The sequence below is a fragment of the Salmo trutta genome, chromosome 14, assembly GCF_901001165.1.
Source record: "Salmo trutta chromosome 14, fSalTru1.1, whole genome shotgun sequence".
NCBI classification, from domain to species: domain Eukaryota; kingdom Metazoa; phylum Chordata; class Actinopteri; order Salmoniformes; family Salmonidae; genus Salmo; species Salmo trutta.
In genome coordinates this window covers 70,157,278-70,174,364 of record NC_042970.1, presented here as the reverse complement: position 1 = coordinate 70,174,364, position 17,087 = coordinate 70,157,278, and the positions used below count along the sequence as shown (strand labels likewise).

Genomic DNA, 17,087 nt, shown 5'->3' with positions numbered 1-17,087 from the left:
CTTTTCTATTTGCAGCCTTCTGATTTAAATACCAAAATAAACTTTTTCCACTGGCTAATAATTTTACAAATAAAATGATAATAAATCAATCAACCATTCAAGCCCATGCCTTGTAGCAAGAAAAAGTGCGCAAAGAAAACGTTAATTATTGCACACTGATCTAATCTGATGTGCCCATTTTCGCCATTTTGGGAAGGGATAGCGCGCTGACAGTTGTAGCGTCTATGTTGCTATGACTACTGTCACAGAGGAGAGGGCGTTTCTGGGTCCTGTCCTGATTGGTGCGCGAAAACAACAGCAGAGCATTATGGGATTCGTAGTATTAGCGGTGAATGCGCTGTAAAATACCGGCGGGCCAGCTCTAGTAGTAATTTGGTATTGTCTCGCGGGCCAAATATAATTACCCCGCGGCGCGGGCCAGAGTTTGACACCCATGGACTAGACCATTTAAAAAGTACAATCAGGATTCTTATAAATTGATATTTAACATTGACATACAACGACGGCCTTTAAATTTATACTTGGTAAGAGCTATAAAAACAAACATGGTTTGGACTCGAAAAGAGGCATAAACAACAACGTATAAATTACAAAAAAATTCAGCGTCTGAATGTTCAGGGTTTGTAAAATTATTAATCTGTGCTTGCCTTTTACCCAAAGCAAGGAGGTGTTATGATTGTATACTGCAGGGAGGCCCAGGTATTGGTGGAAGGTACAAGGTAATATCGTTCCTGGCTTTAGGATACACCGTAGAAGTAGAAATAGCTGCTTATTTCATGGTTTCAATCAACCAGAAAACAAACATTACAATCATAACTATCAATCGAGAAAAAAAAGCTGACAAAATATGTTTTTTTCTCTCTGGATACTACCAACCACACCAATAAAACTATTTGCCTAATTTTAAAACAGAAATTAATATTCAAAATGTGAATTAACACTTCAAGCAGTAGCGTATAATATCATAAAAACACAAAGTTCTGTTTGTGAGTGTAAAGAGGATGTATACGAAACATCTGTCAGTATTTGCCCCAAAAACAGAGAGCTGGCAAATACTGTTGCAGCATTACATTCCAGATTAATTTGTCGATTATCTATTAATTACACCAGGATGCAAGATAAACGTGTTAAAAAAACTGCCTTTTCAGCTCTCGGCAGAAAGCTATGGCATATAGCTCCAGTACACACAAGCACGAGGGAAATTTCAATGGGATATATGACACATTCTGATCATAAAAGGGAAAATTCTTACTTTTACAAAATCACATTTTCAGGTAGTCTTGCATTGATGTCAATGGGAGACTGAGTGATAATTCGACTTAGGTGTAAATTAGGATTCGCCCCAAAGTGATAAAAGTCATATGGGGTAAATGACAACACGTGTAACCGACTGTATATCAACTTGGAACATTGAGGAACTCCCATCTACAGTGAGGGAAAAAAGTATTTGATCCCCTGCTGATTTTGTACGTTTGCCCACTGTCAAAGAAATGATCAGTCTATAATTTTAATGGTAGGTTTATTTGAACAGTGAGAGACAGAATAATAACAAAAAAATCCAGAAAACACATGTCAAAAATGTTATAAATTGATTTGCATTTTAATGAGGGAAATAAGTATTTGACCCCCTCTCAATCAGAAAGATTTCTGGCTCCCAGGTGTCTTTTATACAGGTAACGAGCTGAGATTAGGAGCACACTCTTAAAGGGAGTGCTCCTAATCTCAGTTTGTTACCTGTATAAAAGACACCTTTCCACAGAAGCAATCAATCAATCAGATTCCAAACTCTCCACCATGGCCAAGACCAAAGAGCTCTCCAAGGATGTCAGGGACAAGATTGTAGACCTACACAAGGCTGGAATGGGCTATAAGACCATCGCCAAACAGCTTGGTGAGAAGGTGACAACAGTTGGTGCGATTATTCGCAAATGGAAGAAACACAAAAGAACTGTCAATCTCCCTCGGCCTGGGGCTCCATGCAAGATCTCACCTCGTGGAGTTGCAATGATCATGAGAACGGTGAGGAATCAGCCCAGAACGACACGGGAGGATCTTGTCAATGATCTCAAGGCAGCTGGGACCATAGTCACCAAGAAAACAATTGGTAACACACTACGCCGTGAAGGACTGAAATCCTGCAGCGCCCGTAAGGTCCCCCTGCTCAAGAAAGCAATATACATGCCCGTCTGAAGTTTGCCAATGAACATCTGAATGATTCAGAGGACAACTGGGTGAACGTGTTGTGGTCAGATGAGACCAAAATGGAGCTCTTTGGCATCAACTCAACTCGCCGTGTTTGGAGGAGGAGGAATGCTGCCTATGACCCCAAGAACACCATCCCTACCATCAAACATGGAGGTGGAAACATTATGCTTTGGGGGTGTTTTTCTGCTAAGGGGACAGGACAACTTCACCGCATCAAAGGGACGATGGGCGGGGCCATGTACGGTCAAATCTTGGGTGGGAACCTCCTTCCCTCAGCCAGGGCATTGAAAATGGGTCGTGGATGGGTATTCCAGCATGACAATGACCCAAAACACACGGCCAAGGCAACAAAGGAGTGGCTCAAGAAGAAGCACCTTAAGGTCCTGGAGTGGCCTAGCCAGTCTCCAAAGTGAGTTGCCAAATGTCAGCCTCGAAACCTTAATGACTTGGAGAAGATCTGCAAAGAGGAGTGGGACAAAATTCCTCCTGAGATATGTGCAAACCTGGTGGCCAACTACAAGAAATGTCTGACCTCTGTGATTGCCAACAAGGGTTTTTCCACCAAGTACTAAATCATGTTTTGCAAAGGGGTCAAATACTTATTTCCCTCATTAAAACGCAAATCAATTTATAACATTTTTGACATGCGTTTTTCTGGATTTTTGTTGTTGTTATTCTGTCTCTCACTGTTCAAATAAACCTACCATTAAAATTATAGACTGATCCTTTCTTTGTCAGTGGGCAAACGTACAAAATCAGCAAGGGATCAAATACGTTTTTCCCTCACTGTACCTATCATAACCCTACATTAATGTGTGTAACTGTGAAGGGTATTTGTTGCTGGTGGAAGCACTATGCAGATGTTAGAATAGAACCGTGATAGGGTTAGGGTTGTGTACATATTACTGACTGTCTGTGATGCAAATGACCTCTGACCAGTAAGTATTTTGAGTTATAAAAATAAGTTGGGATCAATTCAGTTTTGTTTCATGTGCTTTTTATCCTCTGAGTTTCTGAAGTCCTGTTTCTGAAGCTTTTCTTCTGACACATAACATCGTATTTGGTATTTAGTAAGGGGTCTTGGTGAAAAATATGGATAGAAACAAAGCATTATTAATCACACATCCGTTGGTAACAAATTAACTGTTCATAAATTAAGGCAGGGGGCTGTGTCGGATCGACGTTGAACTCTATTACCATGGCAACAATCACAGTGCATTGGGCTGGTGTTTGCGTAAACTGTCACCATTTTGGGGCGTTAACAGCTGGACCTGAGGAACACCCAATAAATGTACTTTCACTTCCTGCTTCCAGTCACATGATGTAGGTACAAATTCTGGGATTGGATTGGGAGCTGAGGCTGCCAGTGACATTGTTTTGATGGCTGTTTAAATTTATTGTGTAAAATAATATGTATCCTCTCCTTTCTTTATGGGGCATTTCCAGGAGCGCAGTACTGACTTCAGTGCAACATACAGCACTGCAGAGCAAGCAGATAGCTAGCTAGCGCAACAGGACAGCTACCACCAATGAATGTGCTATAGAACTACCACACAAATACATTTGGTTGAGAATATATGACTTACTGTATAGGAGCAAGAGGTGATACAGCACTCCTTCACACGTCATATACTTACGTCCCTATACTTCACAACTTTATACAACTGTAGTCATCTTCCTATTGATGAATCCTATGACTACTACAGAAATGCATCCCTTTCCGGTCACGACCCTTGAGCAACAAATAAGTCCTCTCTTTTCCTCTGCAGTTTGCCTAAGTAACACACAGACAGAAGTTGTGCCATACTGAGACGTTATGTTAATAAAGAACTTTCTGTGGACAAGGGTAGACATTTTGCCTGTTATTTTTTTTAACAAAGTTGAGTCAAGTTAAGAAGCAAATGTTGGAACTTAACAGTCCTTCTCCTCTTCAACATAAATAGATAATCTCAAGAGCAAAAACGTTGAATTGAAACCACATGGTTTGCTTCCATGCAAACGAGCAAACTCGCGGCAGTCGTTTGGAAGTGGCTTAAACAACAAGTCTGAAACTTCCTGAATCCTTGGAGAGAGTAAGAAGAATGAAAACTTCTAGTTGAGAGAGGAAGTTCTCGCCGCGGTTGAAAACCCGCCACTTCAAAAGCCGTCACACACTGCGTCAGAGAGGGAAAGTGGAAATGCAAGAGACCTTTGCAGTGCAGGTCTACTAACTGTACCAGCCAACACAAAATGGGTATTTGAACCAAAAACCAAGATACTTCCTCAAAATCCATCACACCAAAGTACCAGAGTGAACTGTCCATTGTCCATTTCCCTGATCTTAAAAGCTTATCAAAGTCTTTCCCCAATGTCTTCCTCCTCTCCCCATTAACTTATGCCTGTGGCCCTCAGTTTCGAGGCCCTTAGCTTCAAAGGCCCCCTACGTGCTACGGTAGGTCTTAATGATGTCTTTGATTTGTCTCCTGCAGATGGGGCAGCAGGCGTTGGACATCTTCTTGAGTTTGACGCCACAGGTGTAGCAGAGACACATGTGACCGCAGGCGTAGATGACCGTGTCCACGTGATTCTCGTAGCAGATGGAACACTCATCGCCAGTCGGCCACCCGGGCCCTCTCCCGCTGCCTGATGGGAAGGTGGGCGACTTGGGGAGGCTGACGGGCGAGCTGGGGGTTGTTCCTGTTAGGGGGGAGGTAGCAACGGAGGGAGGGAAGGAGGGAGAGGTGTTAGGGGTGTCAGTAGTCAATAGACTAATGAAAGAACATTCTGCATGTACACTACCGTTCAAAAGTTTTAGAACACTTACTCATTCAATGGTCTTTCTTCATTTTTACTATTTTCTACATTGCAGAAAAATGAAGACCTCAAAACTATGAAATAACACATATGGAATCATGTAGTACCCCAAAAAGTGTTAAACAAATCAAAATATATTTGATATTTGAGATTCTTCAAATAGCCACCCATTGCCTTGGTGACAGCTTTGCACACTCTTGGCATTCTCTCAACCAGCTTCACCTGAAATGCTTTTCCAACAGTCTTGAAGGAGTTCCCACATATGCTGAGCACTTTTGGCTGCTTTTCCTTCTCTCTGCGGTCCGACTCATCCCAAACCATCTCAATTTGGTTGAGGTCGGGTGATTGTGGAGGTCAGGTCATCTGACGCAGCACTCCATCACTCTCCTTCTTGGTAAAATAGCCCTTACACAGCATGGAGGTGTGTTGGGTCATTGTCCTGTTGAAAAACAAACTATAGTCCCACTAAGCCTGGGGCGGTAGGTAGCCTAGTGGTTAGAGAATTGGGCCAGTTAACCGAAAGGTTGCTGGATAAAATCCCTGAGCTGACAAGGTAAGAATCTGTCATTCTGCCCCTGAACATGGCAGTTAACCAATTGTTCCTAAGCCATCATTGTAAATAAGAATTTGTTCTTAACTGACTTGCCTAGTTACATAAAGGTAAAAAAAAATATGATGGCGTATTTCTGTGGTAGCCATGCTGGTTGTTTGCTTTAATTCTAAATAAATCACAGACAGTGTCACCAGCAAAGCACCCCCACACCATAAGACCACCTCCTCCATGCTTTACGGTGGGAAATACACATATGGAGATCATCCGTTCACCCACACCACGTCTCACAAAAACACGGCGGTTGGAACCAAATATCTTACATTTGGACTCCAGACCAAAGGACACATTTCCACCGATGTAATGTCCATTGCTTGTGTTTCTTGGCCCAAGCAAGTCTCTTGTTCTTATTGGTGTCCTTTAGTAGTAGTTTCGTTGCAGCAATTTGCCCACAAAGGCCTGATTCATACAATCTCCTCTGAACAGTTGATGTTGAGATGTGTCTGTTACTTGAAGTCTGTGAAGCATTTATTTGTCTGCAATTTCTGAGGCTGGTAACTCTAATAAACTTATCCTCTGCAGCAAAGGTAGCTCTGGGTCTTCCATTCCTGTGACAGTCCTCATGAGAGCCAGTTTCATCATAGCGCTTGATGGTTTTTGCGACTGCCATTGAAGAAACTATGTCCAAAGTTATTGAAATGTTCCGTATTGACTGACCTTCATGTCTTAAAGTAATGATGGACTGTCGTTTCTCTTTGCTTATTTGAGTTGTTCTTGCCATAATATGGACTTGGTCTTTTACCAAATAGGGCTATGTTCTGTATACCACCCCTACCTTGTCACAACACAACTGATTGGCTCAAACACATTAAGAAGGAAAGACATTCCACAAATTCACTTTGAAGAAGGCACACCTGTTAATTGTAATGCATTCCAGGTGACTACTGACACATCTGCTCCCACTCTTCCCTCCCCTGGCGCTTGAGGGCGCCAGATTACCCTGCATCACACGCTCCTGCCATCCATCACTCACACCTGCCCTCCCTCGTCACTCGCATCAGCGTTATTGGACTCACCTGGACTCACTTATCTCCTGTTTATTTCCTCCCCTAAATTTGTCAGTTCCCTAGCTCTGTTCCCTGCTGCTGCATTGTATTGTTTTTGTCTTTGTATTTGTTTCTGACGCTGTTCCTGTCTCGTCTATGTCAGTTGTTTATTAAATGTTTACTCCCCGTACCTGCTTCGTCTCTCCAGCGTCTTTCCGCGTGACAGAATGCAGCAGCCAACAAACGATGCATCGGGGAGTACTGGCGTTCTGGTTGGAATGGTGGCAGCGGTTCTGGGTCGCCACCGATGGAACCGGGGATGCCTAGCCAGCTCGTCGGGCTTCCACGCCCTAGCTGGCTCAAGAGGTTTCCTTGCCCCGGTTGGCTCGGATGGCACCCATCCCACGTTGGGCCTCAGCCAGATCGTCAGTTTTTGTTCGCCCAGCCGGTCCAGGAGTTTTTCCTTTGTTTGTCTTGTGTTTTGTTTGTGACGTCGGGGTGGATTCCGCCGCTGATGGAAACGGGGTGCCTAAGCCAGCCCATCGGGCTTTCACTCCCTGGCTGGCTCGAGAGGTTTTCCTGGCTCGTCGGCTTCCCATCCCACGTCACACTCCGCGGGATCATCGGGCTTCCCTTCCCCTTCTGCTGCAGGATCGACAGGCGTCTTGCCTCAGCCGGATGGTCAGGCTCTCATGCCTCGGCCGGCTCGCCAGGCTCTCACGCTCCTACCGGTTTGCCGGGCTTTCACGCCCCAACTGGCTTGCCCAGCGCCCATGTCTCGGCCGGTTCGCCTAGGTGGGACGCCAGGTGGCATCCCAAGAGGGAGGGGTACTGTCACATCTGCTCCCACTCTTCCCTCCCCTGGCGCTTGAGGGCGCCAGATTACCCTGCATCACACGCTCCTGCCATCCATCACTCACACCTGCCCTCCCTCGTCACTCGCATCAGCGTTATTGGACTCACCTGGACTCACTTATCTCCTGTTTATTTCCTCCCCTATATTTGTCAGTTCCCTAGCTCTGTTCCCTGCTGCTGCATTGAATTGTTTTTGTCTTTTGTATTTGTTTCTGACACTGTTCCTGTCTCGTCTATGTCAGTTGTTTATTAAATGTTTACTCCCCGTACCAGCTTCCTCTCTCCAGCATCATGACAACTACCTCATGAAGCTGATTGAGAGAATGCCAAGAGTGTGCAAAGCTGTCACCAAGGCAAATGGTGGCTATTTGAAGAATCTCAAAAATAAAATATTTTTTTGTTTGTTTATCACTTTTTGGTTACTACATGATTCCATATGTGTTATTTCATAGTTTCGATATCTTCACTATTATTCGGAAAAAGGAAGAAAAACCCTTGAATAAGTAGGTGTTCTAAAACTTTTGACCGGTAGTGTATGAACTGATGTAATGGATCTAATCTACAGTGTTGATCAATAAATTCCTTACAATAAATACAGTAGAAACCCATTTTACCACTGTTGTTCTACTATGAAGGCAGCCTTACATTACGTAACTACAACAGTAGACGAGACATTGTGTCCTCTCGCTGCACAGCACGAGAAGCAATGTACCGAACAGACTCACCACCCAGGACATCTGCTACCTAGTGTCCCCCTCTCCTCTCTTAACCCCCTGCAGTGGGTTTGATAGTTTGATTAATAGAGTGGCTCTGAAAGGTACAGACCTCCCGCAGAGCCACCACAGTAGGCCCCGGAGCAGGGGCCTCCTAGGCCACCGTTAAGGACAGGGTCGGAGCTTCCACTACCCAGGGCCAGGGCTAGGGCGCTGGGGGAGTGGTGGGAGGAGGCGGGAGAGCTGGGGATGGAGGGAGCCTGCGCCGGCTGGTCCCCGAGATGTGTGGAACCTGGAGCCAGAGGACAGAGAGAAAAGAGATGGTTATGAAAGCATATAGAGTTAGAATATAGCCACCTCAAATATAGCCACCTCAACTATAGCCACCTCAACTATAGCCACCTCAAATATAGCCACTTCAACTACTGTATAGGCACCTCAAATATAGGCACCTCAAATATAGCCACCTCAAATATAGCCACCTCAAATATAGCCACATCAAATATAGCCACATCAAATATAGCCACCTCAACTATAGGCACCTCAACTATAGGCACCTCAACTATAGCCACCTCAAATATAGCCACCTCAACTATAGCCACATCAAATATAGCCACCTCAACTATAGGCACCTCAACTATAGCCACCTCAAATATAGGCACCTCAACTATAGGCACCTCAAATATAGCCACCTCAACTATAGGCACCTCAACTATAGCCACCTCAAATATAGGCATCTCAACTATAGGCACCTCAAATATAGGCACCTCAAATATAGGCACCTCAACTATAGGCACCTCAACTATACGCACCTCAACTATAGGCACCTCTAGTACTGTAAGTGGACTATCCAGTAGGTTCTACATTGAAGAATGATCCTATATCACAAAGAACCGAGAAAAAGAAAGAGTATTATTACTATTTTGATGTATTTATTTTATTTATATTCATTTGAAAAAAATCTCTGGTAATATGTATTATATATATATATATACTCTATATCATATTTATTTCATTTATTTTATTTCTCTAATCACCATTACAATACTTTTTATTTTTACTGTTATTGTTGGTGTCATTTCCTCAACTGGTTTTAGCAACAGTGGCCTTGTTCGTTCATGCTAATAAAGCTTATCTGAATCTGAAAGAAGAGTTGGTATGTTATGAAGACATAGGCCTACAAAGATCAGAGGAGATTTTCTCTAAGTGTGCTATACAGTTACTATACAGTACATTGGTAGACAGATGAATGATTACTATTACTAGTCTGTTCAACCTTGAGCCAACCTTTAGTATCGTCTGAGATTCCTAAAGATTGGAAAGCGGCCGTGGTCATTCCCCTCTTCAAAGGGGGAGACACTCTAGACCCAAACTGTTACAGACCTATATCCATCCTGCCCTGCCTTTCTAAAGTCTTCAAAAGCCAAGTGAACAAACAGATCATCGACCATCTTGAATCCCACTGCACCTCAGCCACGCTCAAGGTCCTAAACGATATCATAACTACCATCGATAAAAAACAGTACTGTGCAGCCGTCTTCATCGATCTGGCCAAGGCTTTCGACTCTGTCAATCACTGTATACTTATCGGCAGACTCAACAGCTTTGGTTTCTCTAATGACTGCCTCGCCTGGTTCACTAACTATTTTTCAGATAGAGTTCAGTGTGTCAAATCGGAGGGCCTGTTGTCCGGACCTCTGGCAGTCTCTATGGGGGTGACACAGGGTTCAATTCCTGGGCCGACGCTTTTCTCTGTATATATCAATGATGTCGCTCTTGCTGCGGGTGATTCTTTGATCCACCTCTACGCAGACGACACCATTCTTTGGATACTCTGTTAACAAACCTCCAAACGAGCTTCAATGCCATACAACACTCCTTCCGTGGCCTCCAACTGCTCTGAAATGCTAGTAAAACTAAATGCATGCTCTTCACCTGCCCGCCCGTCCAGCATCACTACTCTGGACAGTTCTGACTTAGAATATAAACTATAAATACTTTTGTTGCACTGCTTTGCTTTATCTTGTCCAGGTCACAATTGTAAATGAGAACTTGTTCTCAACTGGCCTACCTGGTTAAATAAAGGTGAAATAAAATGTAAAAAAAAATGATCTTATGATCCTATTGAAGTGAATGGCTTTTCAATAACTTTTGGAGATTTCTAGCATGAAGTTCAGGGAGATATGTGGGGGTTTGTCACGTTCCACTCTTTTTTTTACATCCCCTGTTTCTGTGGTGAAGGCAGGGAAACAAATGGAAATTCCGAGTCCATGTTTAAGAAGCACATATATGGATGCCAGTGATGCCTAAGGTGAGGGGTCATGTTTCAGAGACCCCAGCCCCAGTGTGATTAACATGACATATTGGGTTCCAAAGTCACTGATTTTATAAAGGGGATCACCTAATCAAAAGTGATACTACACCAAAAACAAATGTCATTTTTTTCCTAGACTGTATTTATTGAATGCATCCAGGCATTGTTAGTCCAGCGCTGATCCGCAGTAGTAGTAATATGAGGCCAATTGGTTTTTTTTGGTTTAAGTAGGCACTAACAGAATTACTATTTCATGTTTAGTAAATTACTATGGAAATTGTCTGTCTTGTTGAGTGTATGTGTCATAATTAAAAAATAAAAAATATGAATTCGCTAGGAACAATGGAAATTGTTCGCCCTAAAGCCACAACATCCAAAAATAGGGATATCATCAGCAACAACACGGAAAAAAACAAGCCACAATGAACTACAATGAACCCTTGAACATTTCAATAACATGTTATTTTAAGACACGAGGGATGAGAGGAGGAATAGTTCATCAAAGCCTATGGGGATTATGGTAACTGGGAGGGAGCTCCATGGTCTTTTTCAGGGCAGTATGTCTGTTTTTCTGGATGGCATGATGGAAGAATGTGAAATATGAGTCGTCTGGTGTGTGGCCCATGGTCCATCATTAAGACTGCCATCAGCTGACAACATGGTGACCGGCCACCGTTTCTGGCATCTCTCTGGGAGCGATTGATCTACGGCCAGATCCAAAATGGCTGCCCAGTTGTGGTCTTTCTATGCTCACAAACACTGGAGAGGCTGTCGACTAGGCCAGTGGCTCCCAAACGTTTTCGCTTACTGTACCACCAACTCAATTTACCCACTCGTGCATTTTATCAGTTGGCCTATGGTCTCATGAGTCTTCTCAAGTACCCCCTGTGGATAGGCCAAGTACCCCTGGTTGGGAACCACTGGACTAGGTGGCCATTTTGGTTCTGCGACAATGCTAACATAATGCATTAGGACCCATGTTGGCTGTAATAGTGATCTCTGTTACCTGATGACTGACTGACATGGTGCATTACGTCATGTGGTAGGCTGTACTGTACAGGTCTTGTGGAGTCTTTGAAGTTTCCTAAATGGGGCTGTATGTGCTGGTATAGTTGGAGAGGATGGTTAAGACCTGGGCTGTTTGTTTGTGTAGAGGGTTGCTCTGGTGCCCCTAGGCTCTTGGTGCCTCAGTGTGTGTGTATGTCTAAGTGTGTGTGTGTGTGTGTGTTTGTGCGGTGTGTTTTTAGATGGTCATTTGTAGAATGTCTATGTATAACGCACACTCCCATAGCTATCCTTAGTTCGTATGTACACACCCTTATCCTCCTTATAAACTACCAGTACAACTACTATTCAGAGTCCCCCTACGATCACATTACTACTACGCTGACAGGTCCCCCTATGGACTCTAACCCAGAGGTGTGGTGGTGGTGCCGAGCCTCTCTCTGTCCTCCATCTCTCCCATTTTAATCCCCTATCTGGCTTGTCCTCAGCAGCTGACCTAGGATCAGTGGAGCCCAGCCCTGATCCTCCTGTTCACTCCCAGATTCATTTAGAGAGGGACTGTGGACAGCTGTGGCAGCTCACTCCCCCTGCCTCCCAAAGGGCACCCTATTCCCTATGTGGTGCACTACTTCTGACTGCACTACTTTTGACCAGAGCTCAATGGGCCCTAGTAAAAAGTAGTGCACTATATAGGGAATAGGGTGCCATTTGGGACACAGAGTTTATTAAGAAGAGTATGTTTGTCCAGATCCTCTAAAGCAGTCTGCTATGGGAGGATTCTGAGGAATGTTGGCTATGTGACACTGAGACTGGGACTGGCCTACTTTGACTCAACAACACTGGGTCACACACTGTCACAGCACCTCGATGGGGTTGTGGCTTCAAAATGGCCGCTTGGCCCTACAGTCATGGTTGTGACTGAGGATGACCTTTGTGGTCATATAGTGACCTTAGGTCATCATAGGTCTTTACATCTTAGAAGAGGAGTGTGGGATTTCCTTCTAGGGATGTGTTTAGTGGTAGACATGAATAGGAGGAGGGGAAGATGGGAGGAGGAAAAGAGGAGAGTGGGGTTGTAAAGTGGTTGCTTATCTTTCTACATCCATTGAGCTTTCTGAAACACGATATCCAAAGAAACTTTAAGAGCTTTGAAAGGTTTGGCGACTGTATATGGGTGGTCTTTAAGTTTGTTGTCAGCACCATTTTCTACATTTAGGCTCTCAATGGTAATTTGTCAAATCTATATATAGGATAGTATATACTGCATATATAGTTAAAGCTGCAATATGTAACTTTTTGGTCAACCTGACCAAATTCGCATAGAAGTGTGATTTATAGATCTGTCATTCTGATTGAAAACAAGTCTAAGAAGTGGTAGATGTGCGATATTTCTATGCTTCCTGTGCTTTGTTTCGTTTTTTGCGTCTATTACTCACACCAGTTTCAATCAGCTCAAAACACAATATTTTTGCATTTGGAAACAATATTTTACAGCGGTTTAAATGGTACAATGATTCTGTTATATCTGGAGTATTTCTCCTGTCTTACCCGGTGTCCTTTGTGAATTTAAGTATGCTCTCTCTAATTCTCTCTTTCTTTCTCTCTCTCGGAGGACCTGAGCCCTAGGACCATGCCTTAGGACTACCTGGCATGATGACTCTTTGCTGTCCCCAGTCCACCTGGCCATGCTGCTGCTCCAGTTTCAACTGTTCTGCCTGCGGCTATGGAACCCTGACCTGTTCACTGGACGTGCTACCTGTCCCAGATCTGCTGTTTTCAACTCTCTAGAGACAGCAGGAGCGGTAGAGATACTCTTAATGATCGGCTATGAAAAGCCAACTGACATTTACTCCTGAGGTGCTGACCTGTTGCACAACTACTGTGATTATTATTATTTGACCATGCTGGTCATTTATGAACATTTGAACATCTTGGCCATGTTCTGTTATAATCTCCACCCGGCACAGCCAGAAGAGGACTGGCCACCCCTCATAGCCTGGTTCCTCTCTAGGTTTCTTCCTAGGTTTTGGCCTTCTACACCTGCATTACTTGCTGTTTGGGGTTTTAGGCTGGGTTTCTGTACAGCAGGGCTATATAAATACATTTAATTTGATTTGATTCTACACTATACATACTTGCAGGCGTGTGTAGAGTGTGCGTGAGAGACAGGATATTTTCTGACCCGACATGAAGGGAGTGATTTTATCAGTGCTCTGGTGCTGGAAATGTTTCGCAACATCCAGGTGTTTATAGCCCTGACATCATAACATCCCTGCTATCAGATGTTAGTATCTGTAGGGCGGAATGCGTGTGTATGTGTGCGTATGTGTATGTGTACACTGAGTGTACAAAACATTAAGGCCCCTTTCATAATATTGACTTGCACCCCCCTTTGCCCTCAGAACAGCCTCAATTCGTTGAGGCATGGACTCTACAAGGTGTCGATGTCACAGGTGTCGTCAGGAATGGACCAAGGCGCAGCGGGTTGCGTGCTCAACATACTATTTATTAAATACGTGAACACGAAAAAAACAAGAAAATACAGAAACACGACAGGAACAGTTTTGCAGGCTAACAAAACGCAGTGCAAAAACAACTACCCACAAAACACAAAGACAAACACACCCTATTATATAGGACTCCCAATCAAAGGCAACTCAACACACCTGCCTTCAATTGGGAGTCCAACCCCAATTAACTATACATAGAAAAACAAACCTAACTAGACAAAAATGCAGCAATACAACCTAGAACATACAACCTAGAACATACATTCAAAACCCAGGAACACATAAATCAAACACCCCTCAAAACACACACAAAAACCACCACCATACAAAACAAACATCCCTCTGTCACGTCCTAACCAAAATACTAAACCACTACTCCCTCTGCTGGTCAGGACGTGACAGTCGAAAGCGTTCCACAGGGACGCTGGCCCATGTTGACTCCAATGCTTCCCACAGTTGTGTCAAGTTGGCTGGATGTCCTTTGGTGGACCATTCTTGATACACACGGGAAACTGTTGAGAGTGAAAACCCCAGCAACGTTGCAGTTCTTGACACAAACCGGTGCACCTGGCACCTACTACCATACCCCATTCAAAGGAACTTAAATATTTTGTCTTGCCCAGTCACCCTACATACACAATCACATACACAATCCATGTCTGAATTGTCTCAAGGCTTGAAAAATATTATTTAACCTGTCTCCTCCCCTTCCTCTACACTGATTGAAGTGGATTTAACAAGTGACATCAATAAGGGATCATAGCTTTCACCTGGATTAACCTGTCAATCTATGTCATGGAAAGAGCATGTGTCCTTAATGTTTTGTACACTCTGTGTGTGTGTGTGTGTGTGTGTGTGTGTGTGTGTGGTGTGTGTGTGTGTGTGTGTGTGTGTGTGTGTATGTGTGTGTGTGTGTGTATGTATGTGTGTGTATGTGTGTGTATGTGTGTGTATGTGTGTGTGTGTGTGTGTGTGCATGCGTGCGTGCGTGCGCGTGTGTATAGTAGTAGAAGCTAGAGAGATCATGTTCATTGTAAACACAGACCGCGCTGGATGATACTAACTCACGTCATATGCTGCCCTTTACCGCTCATTAAAATCCAGTGGTGAGTGCCCACCGTGTGTGTGTGTGTGTGTGTGTGTGTGTGTGTGTGTGTGTGTGTGTGTGTGTGTGTGTGTGTGTGTGTGTGTGTAACTGCTAGGGAAGAGAAGGACATCAGAGTCACTAGACAGGGAGAGTGAGAGAAGGTGAGAGAGAGAGGGAGAGGTGGAGAAGGGGAGAGAGAGAGAGAGAGAGAGAGGGAGAGAAAGGAAGAGAGCGCGAGAGAGCGATGGCAGGAAAGGTGAATAAACGGCCAACCATGTCAGACCCAAGGATGTTTCAATGTTTCAGTCTGAAGGAGGGAGAAAAGAACGAGGGAGAAAAAAAGAAAGAAAGAAAGAAAGAAAGAAAGAGAGTATTACTGTGGCTGGAGTAGCTGTGGGTGGCGGGCGAGACTGTTCACTAGAGCGTGAACGAGCTGACATTCTAATGGAATCTATAATGTATGGGGAGAGGGTCAGAGTATTAGTGTCCTATATCTCTACTGCTGTACTCGCCCTCCCTCTAACATCTCCTCTGCTATCACACCATCATCCCCCCCATTTACAGATGTAGGACGTTCATTTGATCACTCCGTTGCTGGACAACTTTCCTGCAATGCAGGACATTTAAAACGTGTAGTGTTGATTATAACCCACGTTGATTATAATCCACATGTGTTAATTTATTCATTCATTTGTTTATCCATTCATCCATTCATTTATTCATTACTCTTAATCATTCATTAATTAACTGCTCAATCATTAATGAATTCATTCATTCATTCTCTATGAATATCCAATTGTTGCTTCTTAGTGAGCACGCTAGCTAGGAGCCCTAATCTTGACCTTCAGTGTTCAGTCACCCTACCAAGGGCACTCCCCCACTAGGGGAGCTCACAACACAAACAGCTTAAGCCAGCTTAAAGGAGCACTCCCAAATGTACACGCAGTCCCACGGGCCAAATTCAGGTCAACCTGAAAGCCTATAAAACAAATTCAGACCTGCCATCACATAAACAGATAAGACACTTCCTAATGTTGAAGAATTGGAACATAAAGGTGATTTACTATCTATCAGGGTTAGAAGGAATACCTCGATTTTTCTGATGAGTGATTGTAGGGTAGAGTTTCTAGAACAGTCGTTTCATGTTGCCGTAAACTCCTCGTAAGGTGATCCGTACTAAAAGAAACTCAGCCGTGTTCAGGCAGTTCTGTTGTCTGATAACAGACGACCTAACAGCAGTGCTTAGCAACAAGAGAACTTCATTGAACTCCTTGCAAAAACCTGAAAAAGTACCTGTAGTCCTCTAGCTAAATGTTTTTATAAGCACATGTAATGTACTTGTACAACAGACAATCAGAGCAAACCACAACACCATAACACCATCTCCCTGTGCAGCTAACGAGTTCCTAGTAAAAAAGCATGGTGAAAAGGCCCATAGGGGTGCATTTCCTGTGCAGTTTTCATGTAAGCCCATAATATTGACTGTTGGCTTAGTCCCACTGCAGTTGTCCAATCTATCAATACCCAAGAGCCACACTCCAGTCTCAGACAGTGTGTAGTGTGCGCTGCAGCCCTAAGTGTAATGTATTGATGTGGCTTTCATTGATCGCGCTGTCAGCCACCTCCCTGTGTGTCTCCAGAGTGCCTAGTGGAGCAGACCAGATCCAAAATGGCGGCTGTGTAATGTAATATAATGAGAACAGTGCTAACAGGGCGGCATGAGGGCATGTCGATGCCTTGCTAACTGCTGTGACCTCCATGGAGAATAAGCGTGTTAGCATGAGGGCAATTTACAGGTGAGCAAACAAGCAGCACTTAATGAAAATACCATGTTAGCATTATATATCAGCACAGCAAGGTGTAGTTAATTTAACTCTCTTGCCTCTCTCTCTCTCTCTCCCTCCTTCCTTTACTTCACCGAGAGGAAAGAGGGATATATTTAGACGGAGCTTGATTCGTCCTAAGAAGCAAAACAATGATGACATGTTGATGAGGTTGTGCTTGATTTG

General features: G+C 43.9%; 1 protein-coding gene across 1 annotated transcript in view; it reads right to left on the bottom strand.

The window, feature by feature from the left end:
- Positions 1–3,185: 3,185 nt before the first annotated feature.
- LOC115147222 (E3 ubiquitin-protein ligase NEURL1-like) overlaps positions 3,186–17,087 on the bottom strand; it is a 61,835-nt gene continuing 47,933 nt past the window's right edge. Inside the window, exons 5-6 of the mRNA XM_029689329.1 lie at positions 8,275–8,454; positions 3,186–4,881 (exon numbers count right to left, since the gene is read on the bottom strand). Coding sequence (XP_029545189.1) covers positions 4,625–4,881; positions 8,275–8,454 — 437 coding nt within the window. The 3' untranslated portion in view covers positions 3,186–4,624. The remainder of the gene's footprint in view (positions 4,882–8,274; positions 8,455–17,087) is intronic.